Raw genomic sequence first — 19,191 nt, 5'->3', positions numbered from 1 at the left:
AAAGCAAGTTTCCTTCTAAAGACCTGCTGTAAATTCAATTTTCAGCAATAGTGCTTTATAAATGTTCATTTTTCCCCACCAAACCTTAATATGAAATAATTCAAACTACTCTTCTAATCTTTCCATGAGTGATTTCCATCACTTTGATTATTGCTGGATATTGATTTTTTTATGTGTATATATTTATATAATGTTGCTTATATTTATGTCAATCAATATGTGAACTATTTACTTTCTTACTACTTACCTATTATGTCTGTTTGTTTTGTTCACGCATCGTTGTCAATATCATGGAATTTGATGCGACTGTCATACAAGTGAGAGGTTAAGCTAGCTATAAACCAGGTTCAATCCCTTATGTTCTATAAGAAAATGCCTGTACCAAGTCAGGAAGATGATAGTTGTAATCCATTCGTTTGATGTGTTTGAGCTTTTGATTTTGCCATCTGATTAGGGACTTTCCGTTTTGCATTATCCTTGGAGTTCAGTATTTTTGTGATTTTACTAAGAATGTGTTAAAAAGTATAACGAATGTTACCTCAAAGAATTTAAGTAAACAAGCACATTGGAAACATGTTAATGAAATGCAGGTATTTTTAATTTTGCTGATAAATAACATCACCAGTTAACTTAATGAGCAATGAGAAGAGACTGATTGTGTATCTCTTTAATGATTACTGTAAATAATCTTAAACATTCTGGCCACATTATCAGTGATAAAAAGATAAGATAAATTTATTTTATTATAAATTCTCTGTCGGGGTTACTGGGTTCATCATACCTGTAGTGAGGCCCCTCATGGGGGGGTCCTAGTAATCACATAATCACCATTTTTTTGCCAATATAATCACATAATCATTAAATATTTGCTTATCTTTAGTAATCAAATAATCATAAACTAAAAATACAGTCCTAGGTAATCAAATAATCATGAAATATTTGGCTTAATAATCAAATAATCATTAAAAAAACAGCCAAGTAATCACATAATCAAAAACCCCATGAGGGCCCTCTGTAGTAACTAATTAAGACCTTCACCTTGGTAGAGCTCAGCCCTTCTATTGACTTTATTGCTACTAGCATTGTGTTCTCTTTTGAAAAAATATACGTACGATATTTGCCACTGGTAGTTTAAGAAACATGTACTAAACAAGCATACATTCAATCATAGTTCCACAATCTATCTTTTATGAACATGATGAATTTTCACTTCAATACAAATTATATGGTTTATCACAATAAATAAATGTTCGTGTGAGTTATAAATATATTTAAACCTGCCAACTACAAAACATATAAATAAACAGGGAACTTTAAATAAGAAACAACTGGGTTATAATTTGAAGAATTTCCTGAAAATCTCCGAAAAGAAAGCCACACATCATATATATATATATATTACACTGCATGTAATATTTCTTTGCATATACAAACAAAGGAATTTATAATACCCTAAGGAAAATGTGTACATAACAGCCATTAGTCACAAGAGGATTGTACATATATTATAATGGCCTCCGCGACAAGTCCAAGTGATTTTGTGATTGGAAAGCTCCTAGGAGAAGGTGCTTTTGGGAAAGTATTTTTATGTCACGAAAAAACGGACAAATCACGAAAGGTATTTATAGTAATTTTAATCATTAATGCTACACCATGATAAATGGATTTCTTACGTTTAATTTTGAAATATTGAATTCTACTTTCGTTTTCGCGAAAGACGGTATTTGTGAAGATCACAATTGCCATACGAATTTCACTCATGGCAACATACAATATGTATCATAGCTATGTCAAATATGTGACCCATTGTTGCTAACATGTACGTTATATTTTTTTTAATAACTTTATTGTTATAAATGTTCAATTGATCTATTTATTTCTATATAATTTATATGAGGTAAATTTGTAAAGGTATGAGATAATTTTTGTGCTGTACTTCATGAATATTGTAGTATATATAAATCTAATTTGAGACACAGTTTTGAAGGTCAAACTGTGTTGTGCAAGAATCTATAAAAAAATTTAGGATGCTATGAAGAACAAAGAAGCTAAATTCATTTAAGTGTGAACATCACAATATAGCGACTTATTACATAATAATTAATTATGTAATAATTATGTCATAATGAAATTATCACAATTTGAAAGATTAATCTTTCTTCTTTCTTTTGGTACCTCATTTATAAAATTTAAAGAAAGATGAGTGGAATTACATCAATTTAAAGATGTCTGATTGGGGATGAAAAATCTTTGTATTGTGCTACCTTAAATGGAAGAATTGGCTTGGATATGGATTTATAATTTGATCCAGCAATTTTCAAAGCAATTAATTGCTTTGAAAATTGCTGGATCAAATAGCTTAAGACATCTGACTGGATTTTAAAATAGAGTTTAACTTATTTTAATGTTATTCTTTTTATAATATTTGAGAAAATTGTAAGTGTTCCCCTTACTGCAACCTTTCATACGGGAAGCATACGGTAATGAACAGGAACCACCATTACACGTTATGAATTTTTTATTACGTTGTTCCGGTTCTAGTTTTGATTGTTGTTGATTTTGCCTGTTACAAATACTCAGTCATAGATAAGTATATACCTACGTGTGTGTTTTTTTTTTAATTTATTATCTAAAAAACATACATGTATAAGTTTAATATCAAACTTAAAAATAAATGTATTAAACATGATAAATGATTGTGTCTCTATCTTTTCTCCTAAATTACAACTTATATCCCTGAGTATGTTTCTTCATGCAAACCGCTATTTGTTCACAGTATGCCATGAAAGTGATTGATTTAAGTAAGTCACCTCCGGAAGAACGAGACGCAGCAGTCCGGGAAGCTAAGTTATTACAGCAACTAAAACATGAACATATTGTGGCTTATGTTAGCTCGTTCAAAGACAGAGCATCGTTGTGTATAGTGACTGAATATTGTGATAGCGGAGATTTGTCTGATGTACTGGAAAAGCAACGAGGAAGAGCTCTTGCCGAAGACCAGATAGTTAATTGGTTTGGTCAGATATGTAGAGCTTTAAAGGTACAGCAATTATCAATCCGATAAGGAATCACCATATACTTTGCCTTATACATTTATATTTATTAGATATTTTTAAACTGTTATTTTATCAACAGCCAAAAGGAGGAATTCGTAAAACAATCTTTGTACGAGGGAGTGGGGTAAATCCATTAATTCATTTTAATGTGTAAATTATAATTAAAAAAAAAACCAACTTTCATTCTAATACTAGCTACGTTTTTATTATAAAGACTAGTTCTGCATATTAATGATAAAATGTGCATTCGTTATTTTACAGGACACAGAAAAACTTCAGCAGTATAATGTTAAGCAACATGCATGAAACCAACAAAGGAACATGCTATTGAAAATTGTGGAATATTTCGAGATAGATATTTTTAGATTATTTTTGTTTCATACGGCAGTTTTTAAGGATTTTACACACACAAAAAAAACCACTTGAAATAATTTTTAAAATCTTCCAAGATTAAAAAAAAATGCAGATTGCTTTTATCCAACGTGGTATGCAAATATTATGAGAGATAAGGGTGTATAGATACATCGAAAATACAAAATAAACACGATATATCTACTAATACCGTATATATTTTTTTCAGTATCTTCATATTAGAAATATATTGCATAGAGATATAAAGACACAGAATGTTTTCCTGACTGGACCCAAGAAAGATGCGAAATTGGGAGATTTGGGAATAGCTAAGTTAGTTATCTCTAATTTTTTTAATGAATTGAATAAGATATAATTTAAATTTGTCAAAAGGTATGAATATGCTCGACATCATTTTCATGATACTATAATGTGCTTAGTAAAATCTTAACAAAATCACTACTCACAGATGAAAACTAAAAGCAAAGGAACAAGGCTCGTATTACTGTTCTTCATCTCAAAGTTAAAATGAGGCCTTTAAAACATTGAACAACAAACCCGAACTTTTTTGCATGTTCAAGACAACCCCTAACACCAGTCTGAGCGAACTTATTTCCTAGACGTCGATCAAGCAACATCTGTGAATTGAACAAAAAATCAGCTTTGGTGTAATGTCAACAAGTTATTATTTAAATTAGGCAAATAAATCTAACAGTTACTGGTATAGAATGACTGACAATATTATTGTACACCAATGCAGAAACAAGAAGAAAACTAACTTAGGGACAAAATGGTATTTGTCTTGCTGTGCAGACAACTCTGTTATTATTCAGACCAATAATTTAAATAATTCAGTTAAATTTTGAATATCTTTAATATTTATCTTTTCATTTGTTTCTACAGTATTAGACAGACGACAGTCCAAAGCTGTTACTATGTGTGGAACTCCCAGTTACATGTCTTTTGAATATAGCTTTAATGTTTACCTTTTCATTTGTTTCTAGAGTATTAGACAGACGACAGTCCAAAACTGTTACAATGTGTGGATCTCCCAGTTACAAGTCTTTTGAATACTTTAATGTTTAGATTTTCATTTGTTTCTAGAGTATTAAGACATCAGTCCTAAACTGTTACTATGTGTGGAACTCCCAGTTACATGTCTTTTGAATACTTTAATGTTTACCTTTTCATTTGTTTCTAGAGTATTAGACAGAAGACAGTCCAAAGTTATTACTATGTGTGGAACTCCCAGTTACATGTCTTTTGAATACTTTAATGTTTACCTTTTCATTTGTTTCTAGAGTATTAGACAGACGACAGTCCAAAGCTGTTACAATGTGTGGAACTCCCAGTTATATGTCTCCAGAGATATTTCAATGCAAACCTTATGATACAAAGGTATCTATCATCAGTTATGTCCAATTATGGCTGTTAAACTGTGTGTGTGTTTGTGCTGTATTTCTTTAACGTAGTGTTGTCATTTTAGCGATATTGTTTAACATAGTCGTAAAAGCGAGAGGTTTTGCTAGCCATAAAATCCGGTTCAACCCAACATTTTTTTTTATCTTAAAATGTCAGGAATATGGCAGTTGATATCAAATAGTTCGTTTCTTTGTATGCTGGGGTTTGTTTTGTTGCCCTTCAGTGTTCCTGTTGTTCCTTTGTTTTCCTCTTATAGTTAATGTGTTTCCTTCGGTTTTAGTCTGTTTCCCGGGTTTGTTTTCTTTCAATTGATTTATGACGTCTTTTGAACACCGGTATACTACTGTTGGCTTTGTCTAAAGGCACCCCCAATTTTGCGCCTGTCCCAAATCAGGAGCCTCTGTCCTATGTTAGTCTGGTATGATTTTTAATTTTAGTTTCTTGTGTATAATTCGGAGTTTAGTATGACGTCCATTATCACTGAACTAGTATGCATATTTGTTTAGGGACCAGCTGAAGGACGCCTCCGGGTGCGGAAGTTTCTCGCTACATTGAATACCCATTGGTAGCCTTCGGCTGTTGTCTGCTCTATGGTCGGGTTGTTGTCGCTTTAACACATTCCCCATTTCCATTCTCAATTTTATTCTAATAATTATAATACTAGTAATTTTTCATTACACAAGAAAAAAAAAACAGATAATACTGAACAACTGATGAGGTTTGAAAGAAAAGGTATCCCTGTTTACGTAGACCTTACGTTTAACTTATTATGCTTCTTGTTACCCTTATATTTCATTTTGGTTATCATATACAGTTTTCCTATCATCCTCTATTGATATAATTTTTTTTTATTACTAAACATATGTCCACACGTGAAAGTTAAAAATTTTACTATAATAATGAACCGTCTGCATTGAGGAATGAGATATATGCTACTGGATACAGTGTCAACTTAAACTATTTATTTATTATGGTGTGATATTGACAAGTTTTTGATCATAACATTTTTCTCTATAATGATTTTTTTCGCACACTTTATAAGTAGTACACATTTTGAAGTAAATGTATTCTATGTTCTATATAGCTTGACGTAGTTCAAAATTATTATTCACACAGTAATGTACTCATTTTTATTAAGAGTGACATTTGGTCCATGGGAGTCGTTGTATATGAAATGACAACATTAGAAAAACCCTTTGATGCTATGTTCATGCAGCAGTTGATTGTTCAAATCGTCCATGGACAGGTACTTTTTTATAATAAGTAATCCATTAGATTTATTTGTGGAATTTCTCTGCGAAAGGAAATTTCTCTTATTTTGATAATAATATCAACATTAATTGTGACTTGTATTTGCATTTCATTTTAGAACATATTTAACATTAACGGTATATTCACATGTACTGGTTAACAAAATAACACATTTTCAAGAATTAACTTTAATCTCTTGAGCTCCGTCTATAAATATAGCAATAAATTCTGACCAGATATAAATCAAACAAACTCATTCACAGAAAATAAAAATGTCATACAACATACCGTTTCTATCTTTAAAAAGCAACAAAAAAAAAAGAAAACAAGTGATTATGTTTATATCGGTTGTGTACATTTATACTATCATCATTCTTACATTATTTTAAACACCAGCTCCCTCCAATGCCTAAAGATAAATACAGTAAACAGTTATGTAGTCTGTTAGAAAAGATGTTGTGTAAAGATCCAAGTACAAGACCTTCTGCTGACGACATTTTGAAAAATCCTTTGTTTATAACATTCAAACAGAATAAGGTTAGTACATCTCAAAAAACAAATGACGACTTTTAAAAAACTGTTATGATATCAATACATTTTATAAAATGTCTAGCATTAAAAGCTAGACCCAGTGAAAAACTCGTTTATTAAACTCTTTGCTTTCGTAAAATAAACCCAATGTCCTCGTATAACATGTATACTGGCTAATGTCTGGAAATATCGCTATTCTCTTGCAAATCAGTATGCAAATTGTAAAAGTCATATGATCTAATGAGCAATGTTTGATTTTTTTTTAATTGTCTTAGTGGATTCCAAAATTTTTACGAACAAAGAAAACTCACAAAAATACTGAACTCCGAAGAAAATTCAAAACGCAAAGTCCATAATTAAATGGCAAAATCAAAAGATAAAACACATTAAACGAATGGACAACAACTATCATATTACTGACTTGGTACGGGCCTTTTCTTATGTAGAAAATGGTGAATAGAACCTGGTTTTATAGACTTGTATAACAGTCGCATCAAATATGTTAGCTTAACATTATTTAGCCAATTATTAATAGAAAGACCATTTTAAATGTCTTTGTACTGGCTGAAACTTTTAAACGACAGAAATGGGGAATTATGATATACTGAAAATCATAACTGCTTCAGAAGGTCAAAGAGCACAACTATGATAGTCTACATAGGAAGCCTTTCCACATATTAACTCTAGACAGAAATTATAACTTATTCATATTATTTTTTTTTATTATACACAGTTTTAACTATCATTTATTTTTATTTAGCTGTACTTATAAAGTCATGATAAATGTGCAATAACAAGCAATAAGTTTAACTTGCATTATCCAGTATATTTCTTCTTATCAAATCAGTTGTTGGTGAATTTTTATAACATTTGTTAAATGATAATCTTATCGGATTCATTATCTTATCTGTTTCATATTTACAGACTCGAAAACATAAAACAAAATATTATGAAACCCAGACTGGTAACACGGATGCTAAAATTAAATATCAATTCAGCACTGACGAGGGACTAGTTATTAAGTTATACAAGAAACATATTGCTAGACTCAATGTAGATGCCATTGTTAATGCTGCTAACCATCGCTTGGCTAACGTTGGGGGTGTGGCTGATGTTATAGCGAAAGCTGCAGGTCATAAAATGGCACAAGAATGCAATCATATTATAACACAGCAAGGTCAAATACTTGATGGATATAACGTAGTGACTTCAGCTGGTAACCTTCCATACCAAGCTGTTATACATGCAGTTGGTCCAAGATGGCACGAATATAAAAATAAAGCAGATTGTCTGAAGATACTGAAGATTACTATCAGCAATATCCTAGATACAGCACGTTCCAAGCATTTCAAGTGTGTAGCAATGCCACCAGTAAGTTCAGGTAAGTCAGAAAAGATCATTTTATTTTTATTTAATATTTCTTCAACATTGTTTTTAGCTCACCTGTCCCGAAGGGACAAGTGAGCTTATGCCATCACTTGGCGTCCGTCGTCGTCCGTCGTCTGTCGTCCGTCGTCTGTCGTCGTCTGTCGTCGTAAACTATTTCAAGAATCTTCTCCTCTGAAACTACTGGGCCAAATACTTTCAAACTTTAACTGAATGTTCCTTAGGGTATCTAATTTATAAATTGTATCCGAAGTTTTGATCTATCAACAAACATGGTCGCCATTGCTAAAAATAGAACATAGGGGTCAAATGCAGTTTTTGGCTTATAACTCAAAAACCAAAGCATTTAGAGCAAATCTGACATGGGGTAATATTGTTTATCAGGTCAAGATCTATCTGCCCTGAAATTTTCAGATGAATCAGACAATCTGTTGTTGGGTTGCTGCCCCTGAATTGGTAATTTTAAGGAAATTTTGCTGTTTTTGGTTATTATCTTGAATATTATTATAGATAGAGATAAACTGTAAACAGGAATAATGTTCAGCAAAGTAAGATTTACAAATAAGTCAAACATGACGGAAATGGTCAGTTGACCCCCTTTAGGAGTTATTGCCCTTTATAGTCAATTTTTAACCATTTTTCGTAAATCTTAGTAATCTTTTACAAAAATCTTCTCCTCTGAAACTACTCGGCCAAATACTTCCAAACTTTAATTGAATGTTCCTTAGGGTATCTAGTTTGTAAATTGTATCCGAAATTATGATCTATCAACAAACATGGTCGCCATTGCTAAAAATAGAACATAGGGGTCAAATGCAGTTTTTGGCTTATAACTCAAAAACCAAAGCATTTAGAGCAAATCTGACATGGGGTAATATTGTTTATCAGGTCAAGATCTATCTGCCCTGAAATTTTCAGATGAATCAGACAACCTGTTGTTGGGTTGCTGCCCCTGAATTGGTAATTTTAAGGAAATTTTGCTGTTTTTGGTTATTATCTTGAATATTATTATAGATAGAGATAAACTGTAAACAGGAATAATGTTCAGCAAAGTAAGATTTACAAATAAGTCAACATGACGGAAATGGTCAGTTGACCCCTTTAGGAGTTATTGCCCTTTATAGTCAATTTTTAACCATTTTTCGTAAATCTTAGTAATCTTTTACAAAAATCTTCTCCTCTGAAACTACTAGGCCAAATACTTCCAAACTTTAACTGAATGTTCCTTAGGGTATCTAGTTTGTAAATTGTATCCGAAGTTATGATCTATCAACAAACATGGTCGCCATTGCTAAAAATAGAACATAGGGGTCAAATGCAGTTTTTGGCTTATAACTCAAAAACCAAAGCATTTAGAGCAAATCTGACGTGGGTAATATTGTTTATCAGGTCAAGATCTATCTGCCCTGAAATTTTCAGATGAATCAGACAACCTGTTGTTGGGTTGCTGCCCCTGAATTGATAATTTTAAGGAAATTTTGCTGTTTTTGTTTATTATCTTGAATATAATTATAGATAGAAATAAACTGTAAACAGCAATAATGTTCAGCAAAGTAAGATCTTCAATTAAGTCAAATTGACCAAAATTGTCAATTGACCACTTAAGGAGTTATTGCCCTTTAAAGACTTTTTTCACAATTTGTTCATCATGTTGACTTACTTTAAAAAATCTTCTCCTTTGAAACTGCTGTATCAATTTCAGCCAAACTTAGGCTAAATGAGTTTCAGAGTATCTAGTATAAATTTTATATTTTATTTCCTTGTATGTCAAGAAACATAGCTCCTATGGCTAAAATAGAACATAGGAGAAAATGATCATTTTTTTTGGCTTTTGAAGAAAATAGGACGATCCAAAAAACATTTAAATAAATTGAAAAGCCAAAATAATCATTGATGAGAGATTTAACCAAAAGAATTAAGGTGAGCGATTCAGGCTCTTGAGAGCCTCTTGTTTTATTAAGGATTTTACATCCTTTGCACAGTCAACAATCGCACCATTTCATATAGGTTAACTAGTATTGTAATTACAAGGTATGTTGTCAGATTGTCGAAACATGTTGGTTGATAGCCAAAATACTGCTAAAGATTATTATCTCTGGTGCTCAAGTAGGTTAGATGCTTAATTTTTATTAGTTTCACTCCTTGTGACATGTAAAAATCTGGTGATATGTCGAATTCAGTGATATCGTGGTCGAGAAAAGTTGAAAGGGTTATGACAACGACAAATCGGATGTATACATTATTTGTGAGACAGATATTATTCAACATGTAATGAGTGAGTGTTATAAAAAGGCACTTGTTTCTATCCATGGGAAGATCCATTATCAACGTATATTACTCCTAAATATATGTTGAAAGTCGATCTTCCCATGGATAGAAACAAGTGCCTGTGAGGTAACATCATTTACCCCATCAAAGATGCATTAATGATCATTTTCATAACTTTTCTACACTATACAGCTAAATCATGATTTCAATGACTAAATCCGATATCAATTGTCTTTCTAGGGGTATGTGGTGTTCCTAAGTCGATGTGTGCTGCTATGTACTTGAGAGGTATTTGTGAATTCAGTAAACAAGGACAATTGGGGTCGATGAAAGAATTCCACATTATAGATATACACGACGATATTCTGGACATGATAAACGATTGGCATTCTAAATTGAAGAAGAATCCACGATGTCTTGATGTTGACGCGGTGCTTTCAGGGTCTGACGGTGTTAACATTTTACGGAATTACCGCGGTAAAACTGATATACATATTTATACAAAAGATATTCTGAAAATAAGAGGCATTGATGTTATTGTTGTGAGTGAGGACAGCTGGGTCAAAGGAGAGGGGGGTTTATCTAGAGCATTGCTTTCTGCTGGCTGTGATAAATACAGACAAGAACATCGACAACTACAACCGCAGTCAAATAACTCAACTACTGGTTTATCTCGAACAGTGGTTTTAATGACAACTGGTGGTCATAAGCTGCCTTTCAAACATGTCGTGCATGCAATTCTGAGGAGAGAAAAGGGCGATACTGAGGACCAGTATCAAACCGTCTTATGGTCAACCATTGACAATGTTCTGTCGACAGTAAATAATATAGACATGAAGACTAAGAAAGACGTTACCCTAGCCATACCAATGATAGGTCTAGGTATGTATATGAGGATGTTGCAATTGCTTTTCGCTTAAAAAGATTGAAAGATTTCAAAAAGCATAATTTGGACATACATTGTAGTATAATATCTCAATTTGTATATTTAAATGACACCAGTTACATGTCGGAAATTTCAGTTTGGTAAATATACAAATATTTCAAATTTTAAGTTTTAAAAACAAAATAGAATAATTGCAAGAAAATATAATCAACTTAAAATGAATATCTAGGACTCAGAAACAAGCAATGTTTCTTTTACAAATCAGTCTACTACACTTATAAAATAGTAAAAGTTAAAATTACTTCAACAAAAAAGAAATTGAAACTATTTTTCTGTTATTTCTTAGGTGCAAAACCAAGCGATGAAATAATGAAAAAGTGTTGCTGGACTTTGAAGGAATCAATAACTAAGTTTCTTGAAATGTGGCCATCAATACATATTAGTGAAATACATCTAGTAAATAACTTTGATACAACCACGAGAGTACTCCAACAGATGTTTCATAATACCAAATCATCTCGATGAACCACAGCTATATATGCTGACTTACCCTGGGTCAACACAGCGGCCAAAGATTTAAATTTCTGTGATAACATTTTTCCTCATTGATGCATTAGTTACATCCTCTTTATATATTTAATCACAAGGAACCATGCATTATCTCTTAAGCCAGCATGGTAGTTATATACTTTTCTTTTGAAATAAGAATTCCCCTGCGTCAAGTATATTAAAGAATTGGGTTTCATTTAGAAACTCCAAGTAAAGCCGAAAACGTCGAGCGTGTAACTTCGTAGTCCTATAATATAAGACTTCGTAGGTTCATCTTGTTTGAACGTTTTTTTTATCGGATATTATTTAACTATCAAAGGTGAGCCGGACTAGTAACTTCATTGATGGTATAAGAATATTTGTTGAACAGAACAATTGCCATTATAACGCTTCTTTTTCTTTATGAGGGCATGATAGATACAGATTTTTAATATTTTAATTTTATTTTTTCCTAAATATAATTGATGTATGAATTCAAATCGTTTGAGAAGCCGATGTGCAGTCGCTCGCTGTAAACCTGGAAATCATTACTAACTGAAATTTTTAATTATTGTAGCATGCATTTCTATATTTTCGTTTCAATGTTATTTATAAGGAAATAGGAAATATTTAAGATATACACATTTTATATTTCCGTGTAGCAATTTCGTTAGAGAAAAAACACCACGCTGGCACTAGCTAACTATACAAGGGAAGACTGGGTCATCATGAAGCAAAACCATGAGGTTTCTCAAGCTTTTCTTGGATAAATTTGTAATCTATACCTAAGTCCTTTTGTTATTTACTTGTTGTAAATCATTTTAGTTCAAAGCATGGTAAAATGGTTGATAAATGAGGAAATGTGTTAAGGTTATAAAACAGACAGTCACTAATATACTTTTGCATGATTCTAAATCTTATGTCTCATCACAATATCTAGGTAGTTAAGTGGTTTCACTTTAGCGGGAAAGACACTGCTTATATATCCTTCCGGAACACTTGAGATTACTCTTGAGCTTTGGTAGGGTTCGTGTGGTTCACTTTAGTTCAAAGTATAGTTAAAGAGCGATCCAAATATATTTCGGAATAATTTTGTTAACAATTAATAGAACATATTGAACATTAACAAAATCTTGAAATTTATTCATTTAACTGACATGTCGGCAAAAAGGTCATCAAGCTGGATTCATGACAGTAATGGGAATACATTGGGTCCATGAAACACATGTAATAAAATTTTCTGTTTGTGAACGTTTGAAAAAAACCAACTATTTTTGTGCATTACCCTGGTTTATTTCCCCCAGTCTTACTAATACACGTATGTTTTAGTAATTTGTATCTATCTCGAATACCTCAGACTTTCATAGTCTATTGTATTCTTTTATATTAAGGTTGTTTTTTGTTGTTGATTTTGTTGGGGTTTTTTTTGTTTTTTTTTTTCATCATTTTGTCCGATTACATATGTTATATACATATCTTTATTATTATAGATCTTATCTAATACATTGGAAATTTCTATGTAATTACATTAAAATAAAAGTATGAAATTTGTAGTCATTGAATAGCTTTGGTAAACAAATGGATCTAAAAAGAAGGGACTAATCTTTTATAATTGTCATACAAATTGGAAGCGGCATGTACTATCTTCTGTGTCCAATGTGTTCTCTGACTGTCATATTGTAATTTACAAAGCTTTGTGACTAAACAATATGTTGGGTTAACTTCAAATAAGCAGTTAGTCTTAAAACATTCATCTAGTCGACAACAAACAGTCTTCAAAAATTGACAAATGTCTACACAAATCTCTATTACACATGCCGGCCACTTTGGATTTTGGCGGCAATTATGGATTTTTATTAGATGGCTCCACATCCAAAATTGTTTTTCATCATCATCATAACTCACAATCTGCAAAGTTTCATGCTTTTACCATAAAGTGATCAATTGTGCCAAAATATTGGACTTAGCCGCTCTAGACTATATACATCAAGCTCTAAAGCACTGCCACCTACTTTAGAAACACATCGAGAGAAACATAATTGACAATAACCGACAAAGGAACCGACTTCCAAATAGATGTGTGGCAGCGTTTATACTTTTTTTTGAGATTTCAACACTCGCTCTCTTTTTTATTTCGATCAATGGAATATAAGAGCGGAGTGCATAGATGGGAGGACACACATTAAATCTTAAGATAGAACAGTACTGGACAATATGATACTGGTAGATAACGTAATAAAAAGTAAAGTATTATCACAACAGTAATAATCAATGCCGTATCAAAGAATAATCACTGTATATGAAAGCAAGTTAAACAGTATGATATAAACACCGCGCTGAAGTACGTCCATTATTCATAGTTCATTATTCATTATTCAATAATGAATAATGAAATAGTTCACTATTCACTATTCAATATTGAAAAATGAATAATGAATAATGAAATGGTTTATGTTTCATTATTCAAATTGAAGCGGTGAATAGTGAAAAAAATATAAAAAAAATTGAGTGTGACACTTTAGCTATATTTTGATTCAAAATGACCATAAGACGGTTTACGGAGGACCTAAATGCTATAATATGCATAAAAATGAGGAAATATAAAAAAGAAGATGTGGTATGATTGCCAATGAGACAAATATCCAGAAAGACCACAATGACACAGACATCAAGAACTATAGCTCACCGTACAGCCTTCAACAATGAGTAAAGCCCATACCGCATAGTCAGCTATTAAAGATTCCGCAACGATTATTAGAAGACCTAAATGCCAAAATACACCCGAAAAAAAAAAGAAATAGCCAATTTTGAATAATGAAATGGATATTTTGAATAATGGAATGGAGTGTGGCGACCCTTTAGCCCCTATTATGGATAAACCTTATACCTCATTCGAAAGCTGATTACAAGACGAACAAAATGTATATAGTCAATATGTTCCGCAACGAATATTAAAAGACCTAAATGCGAAAATACGCGTGAAAATTAAGAAATAGCCAAGTTTGAATAATGAAATGGATATTTTGAATAATGGAATGGACTGCTGCGACCCTTTAGCCCCTAATTATAGATAAACCTTATACCTCATTCGAAAGCTGATTACAAGAGAAACAACATGGATATAGTAAATATGTTCCGCAACGAATATTAGAAGACCTAAATGCCGAAATACGCGTGAAAATTAAGAAATAGCCAATTTTGAATAATGAAATGGATATTTTGAATAATGGAATGGACTGCGGCGACCCTTTAGCCCCTAATTATAGATAAATCTTATACCTCATTCGAAAGCTGATTACAAGAGGAACAAAATGTATATAGTCAATATGTTCCGCAACGAATATTAGAAGACCTGATTGCCAAAATACGCGTAAAAATTAAGAAAAAGTCAATTTTGAATAATGAAATGGATATTTTGAATAATGGAATGGACTACGCCGACCCTTTAGTCCTTATTATAGATAAACCTTATACCTCATTCGAAAGCTGATTACAAGAGTAACAAAATGTATATAGTAAATATGTTCCGCAACGAATATTAGAAGACCTAAATGCCAAAATACCTGTGAAAATTAAGAAATAGCCAATTTTGAATAATGAAATGGATATTTTGAATAATGGAATGGACTGCGGCGACCCTTTAGCCCCTAATTATAGATAAACCATATACCTCATTCGAAAGCTGATTACAAGAGGAACAACATGCTTATAGTCAATATATTCCGCAACGAATATTAGAAGACCTAAATGCCAAAATACGCGTGAAAATTAAGAAATAGCCAATTTTGAAAAATGAAATGGATATTTTGAATAATGGAATGGACTGCGGCGACCCTTTAGCCCCTAATCATAGATAAACCTTATACCTCATTCGAAAGCTGATTACAAGAGGAACAAAATGTATATAGTCAATATGTTCCACAACGAATATTAGAAGACCTAAATGCAAAAATACACGTGAAAATTAAGAAATAGTCAATTTTGAATAATGAAATGGATATTTTGAATAATGGAATGGAGTGTGGCGACCCTTTAGCCCCTAATTATAGATAAACTTTATACCTCATTCGAAAGCTGATTACAAGAGGAACAACATGCTTATAATCAATATGTTCCGCAACGAATATTAGAAGACCTAAATGCCAAAATACGCGTGAAAATTAAGAAATAGCCAATTTTGAATAATGAAATGGATATTTTGAATAATGGAATGGACTGCGGCGACCCTTTAGCCCCTATTATAGATAAACCTTATACCTCATTCGAAAGCTGATTACAAAACGAACAAAATGTATGTAGTCAATATGTTCCGCAACAAATATTAGAAGACCTAATTGCAAAAATACGCGTGAAAATTAAGAAATAGCCAATTTTGAATAATGAAATGGATATTTTGAATAATGGAATGGACTGCGGCGACCCTTTAGCCCCTAATTATAGATAAATCTTATACCTCATTCGAAAGCTGATTACAAGAGGAACAAAATGTATATAGTCAATATGTTCGGCAAAGAATATTAGAAGACCTAATTGCCAAAATACGCGTGAAAATTTAGAAAAAGTCAATTTTGAATAATGAAATGGATATTTTGAATAATGGAATGGACTGCGGCGACCCTTTAGCCCCTATTATAGATAAACCTTATACCTTATTCGAAAGCTGATTACAAGAGGAACAAAATGTATATAATCAATATGTTCCGCAACGAATATTAGAAGACCTAAATGCCAAAATACGCGTGAAAATTAAGAAATAGCCAATTTTGAATAATGAAATGGATATTTTGAATAATGGAATGGAGTGCAGCGACCCTTTAGCCCCTACTTATAGATAAACCTGATACCACATTCGAAAGCTGATTACAAGAGGAACAACATGCTTATAGTCAATATGTTCGGCAACGAATATTAGAAGACCTAAATGCCAAAATACGCGTGAAAATTAAGAAATAGCCAATTTTGAATAATGAAATGGATATTTTGAATAATGCAATGGACTGCGGCGACCCTTTAGCCCCTTATTATAGATAAATCTTATACTTCATTCGAAAGCTGATTACAAGAGGAACAAAATGTATATAGTCAATATGTTCCGCAACGAATATTAGAAGACCTAATTGCCAAAATACGCGTGAAAATTAAGAAATAGCCAATTTTGAATAATGAAATGGATATTTTGAGTAATGGAATGGACTGCGGCGACCCTTTAGCCCCTAATTATAGATAAATCTTATACCTCAGTCGAAAGCTGATTACAAGAGGAACAACATGCTTATAGTCAATATGTTCCGCAACGAATATTAGAAGACCTAAATGCCAAAATACGCGTGAAAATTAAGAAATAGCCAATTTTGAATAATGAAATGGATATTTTGAATAATGGATTGGACTGGGGCGACCCTTCAGCCCTAATCATAGATAAACCTTATACCTCATTTGAAAGCTGATTACAAGAGTAACAAAATGTATATAGTCAATATGTTCCGCAACGAATATTAGAAGACCTAAATGCCAAAATACACGTGAAAATTAAGAAATAGTCAATTTTGAATAATGAAATGGATATTTTGAATAATGGAATGGAGTGTGGCAACCCTTTAGCCCCTAATTATAGATAAATCTTATACCTCATTCGAAAGCTGATTACAAGAGGAACAACATGCTTATAATCAATATGTTCTGCAACGAATATTAGAAGACCTAAATGCCAAAATACGCGTGAAAACTAAGAAATAGCCAATTTTGAATAATGAAATGGATATTTTGAATAATGCAATGGACTGCGGCGACCTTTTAGCCCCTTATTATAGATAAATCTGATACTTCATTCGAAAGCTGATTACAAGACGAACAAAATGTATATAGTCAATATGTTCCGCAACGAATATTAGAAGACCTAATTGCCAAAATACGCGTGAAAATTAAGAAATAACCAATTTTGAATAATGAAATGGATATTTTGAATAATGGAATGGACTGCAGCGACCCTTTGGCCCCTAATTAAAGATAAATCTTATACCTCATTCGAAAGCTGATTACAAGAGGAACAAAATGTATATAGTCAATATGTTCGGCAAAGAATATTAGAAGACCTAATTGCCAAAATACGCGTGAAAATTAAGAAAAAGTCAATTTTGAATAATGAAATGGATATTTTGAATAATGGAATGGACTGCGGCGACCCTTTAGCCCCTATTATAGATAAACCTTATACCTCATTCGAAAGCTGATTACAAGACGAACAAAATGTTTATAGTCAATATGTTCTGCAACGAATATTAGAAGACCTAAATGCCGAAATACGCGTGAAAATTAAGAAATAGCCAATTTTGAATAATGAAATAGATATTTTGAATAATGGAATGGAATATTGTAACCCTTTAACCCTGGGGTGGGGGGAAAATGTGTCTTTGTGGAAGAAAAAAAAAAACACACACACACACACACACAAATAAGAGTGCACACGCTGAATTGTCTCGCCTTCTTTACTACTCATTGATATTAGGTTGATAGTCTTATATATAATATATATATATATATATATTTATTTAGAAACTACCTCTTTACAACGGGGGCGCTTGCGGACGGGGTATCCACAAATGCGTCTAACAACATATGCAGTGAATATATACAGACAAGTAAAAATATTCATAAAATATTTTCAGACTTTAAATTGGTACATAGTAATATAAGACATCATCTTTACATAAGAAAAATAAACATTATGTACAGCATAAAAATATGAACTAAACTAAAAGTAACGTAAAAAAAATAACATTTAAATTTTAGGTTCCAAAACCAATTGTCTCTTAGAGTACATTTCACAGAACATCTTTTTACGTAAACTGTCCAATGTTTTACTAATGTAGGGATCAACCTGATAAAAGCAATCACCAACCAGTATTTGTATTTTATCGTAGGACGATAACTCTGTGAAGCAGAGGCCCGGGAAAGTAAAACTTAGATATTCATTTATATCAGATATGTATTTATTACGGATTGAGGAGAAGCCAGAACACTCTAATAGGAAATGTTCAATGGACTCTTCAGAATTAAATAAACACATTTGGCAAGTGGGACTCTCGCTAAGATTTATCCTATACAAGACTTTGTTTACAGGTAAAAAAATTGTTCGTATTAACATTTTGAGTCTTACAGACTTGAAGTCCAGCAAAATCGTCAGATATGGTTGCCTTCCTTGTGCAAAGTTAAATTTTTAGAAAATCTCTAGACTGCTTTTATCATTTATTTCTTGATATTGCCTTCTCCGGACAAACCTTCCAAGAAAATGTTTAAATATATTAGAGTTGACATTCGAGCTATAAAAGTGATCCAGACCAACCATATTGAAGCTTTAAGGACTTGAACTCTTCAAATACAATTCGGCATAGTTTACTCGAGTCAAGGCCTTGAATCCTCGCAAAATAAGACACCCTTTGTCTATCAAGAAAATCGTTTATTGGCTCCCATCCCAAATCTAGGAATAAAGCAGCTTTAGGAATATTCATCTTA

At 32.1% G+C, this 19,191-nt stretch overlaps 1 protein-coding gene across 1 annotated transcript; it reads left to right on the top strand.

The window, feature by feature from the left end:
- The first annotated feature begins 1,371 nt into the window (after window positions 1-1,371).
- LOC143071496 (uncharacterized) lies at window positions 1,372-13,232 on the top strand. Its single transcript, XM_076245834.1, has 9 exons — window positions 1,372-1,618; window positions 2,777-3,040; window positions 3,637-3,740; window positions 4,709-4,805; window positions 5,968-6,075; window positions 6,477-6,617; window positions 7,536-7,992; window positions 10,506-11,147; window positions 11,498-13,232. The coding sequence occupies exons 1-9, from the start codon at window positions 1,511-1,513 to the stop codon at window positions 11,674-11,676; spliced, it is 2,100 nt and encodes a 699-aa protein (XP_076101949.1). The 5' UTR covers window positions 1,372-1,510; the 3' UTR covers window positions 11,677-13,232.
- Window positions 13,233-19,191: the final 5,959 nt, after the last annotated feature.

This window comes from Mytilus galloprovincialis, chromosome 4 (genome assembly GCF_965363235.1).
Source record: "Mytilus galloprovincialis chromosome 4, xbMytGall1.hap1.1, whole genome shotgun sequence".
NCBI classification, from domain to species: Eukaryota; Metazoa; Mollusca; class Bivalvia; order Mytilida; family Mytilidae; genus Mytilus; species Mytilus galloprovincialis.
The sequence above is the reverse complement of the archived record's forward strand: the minus strand, read 5'-3'. Positions and strand labels throughout refer to the sequence as shown.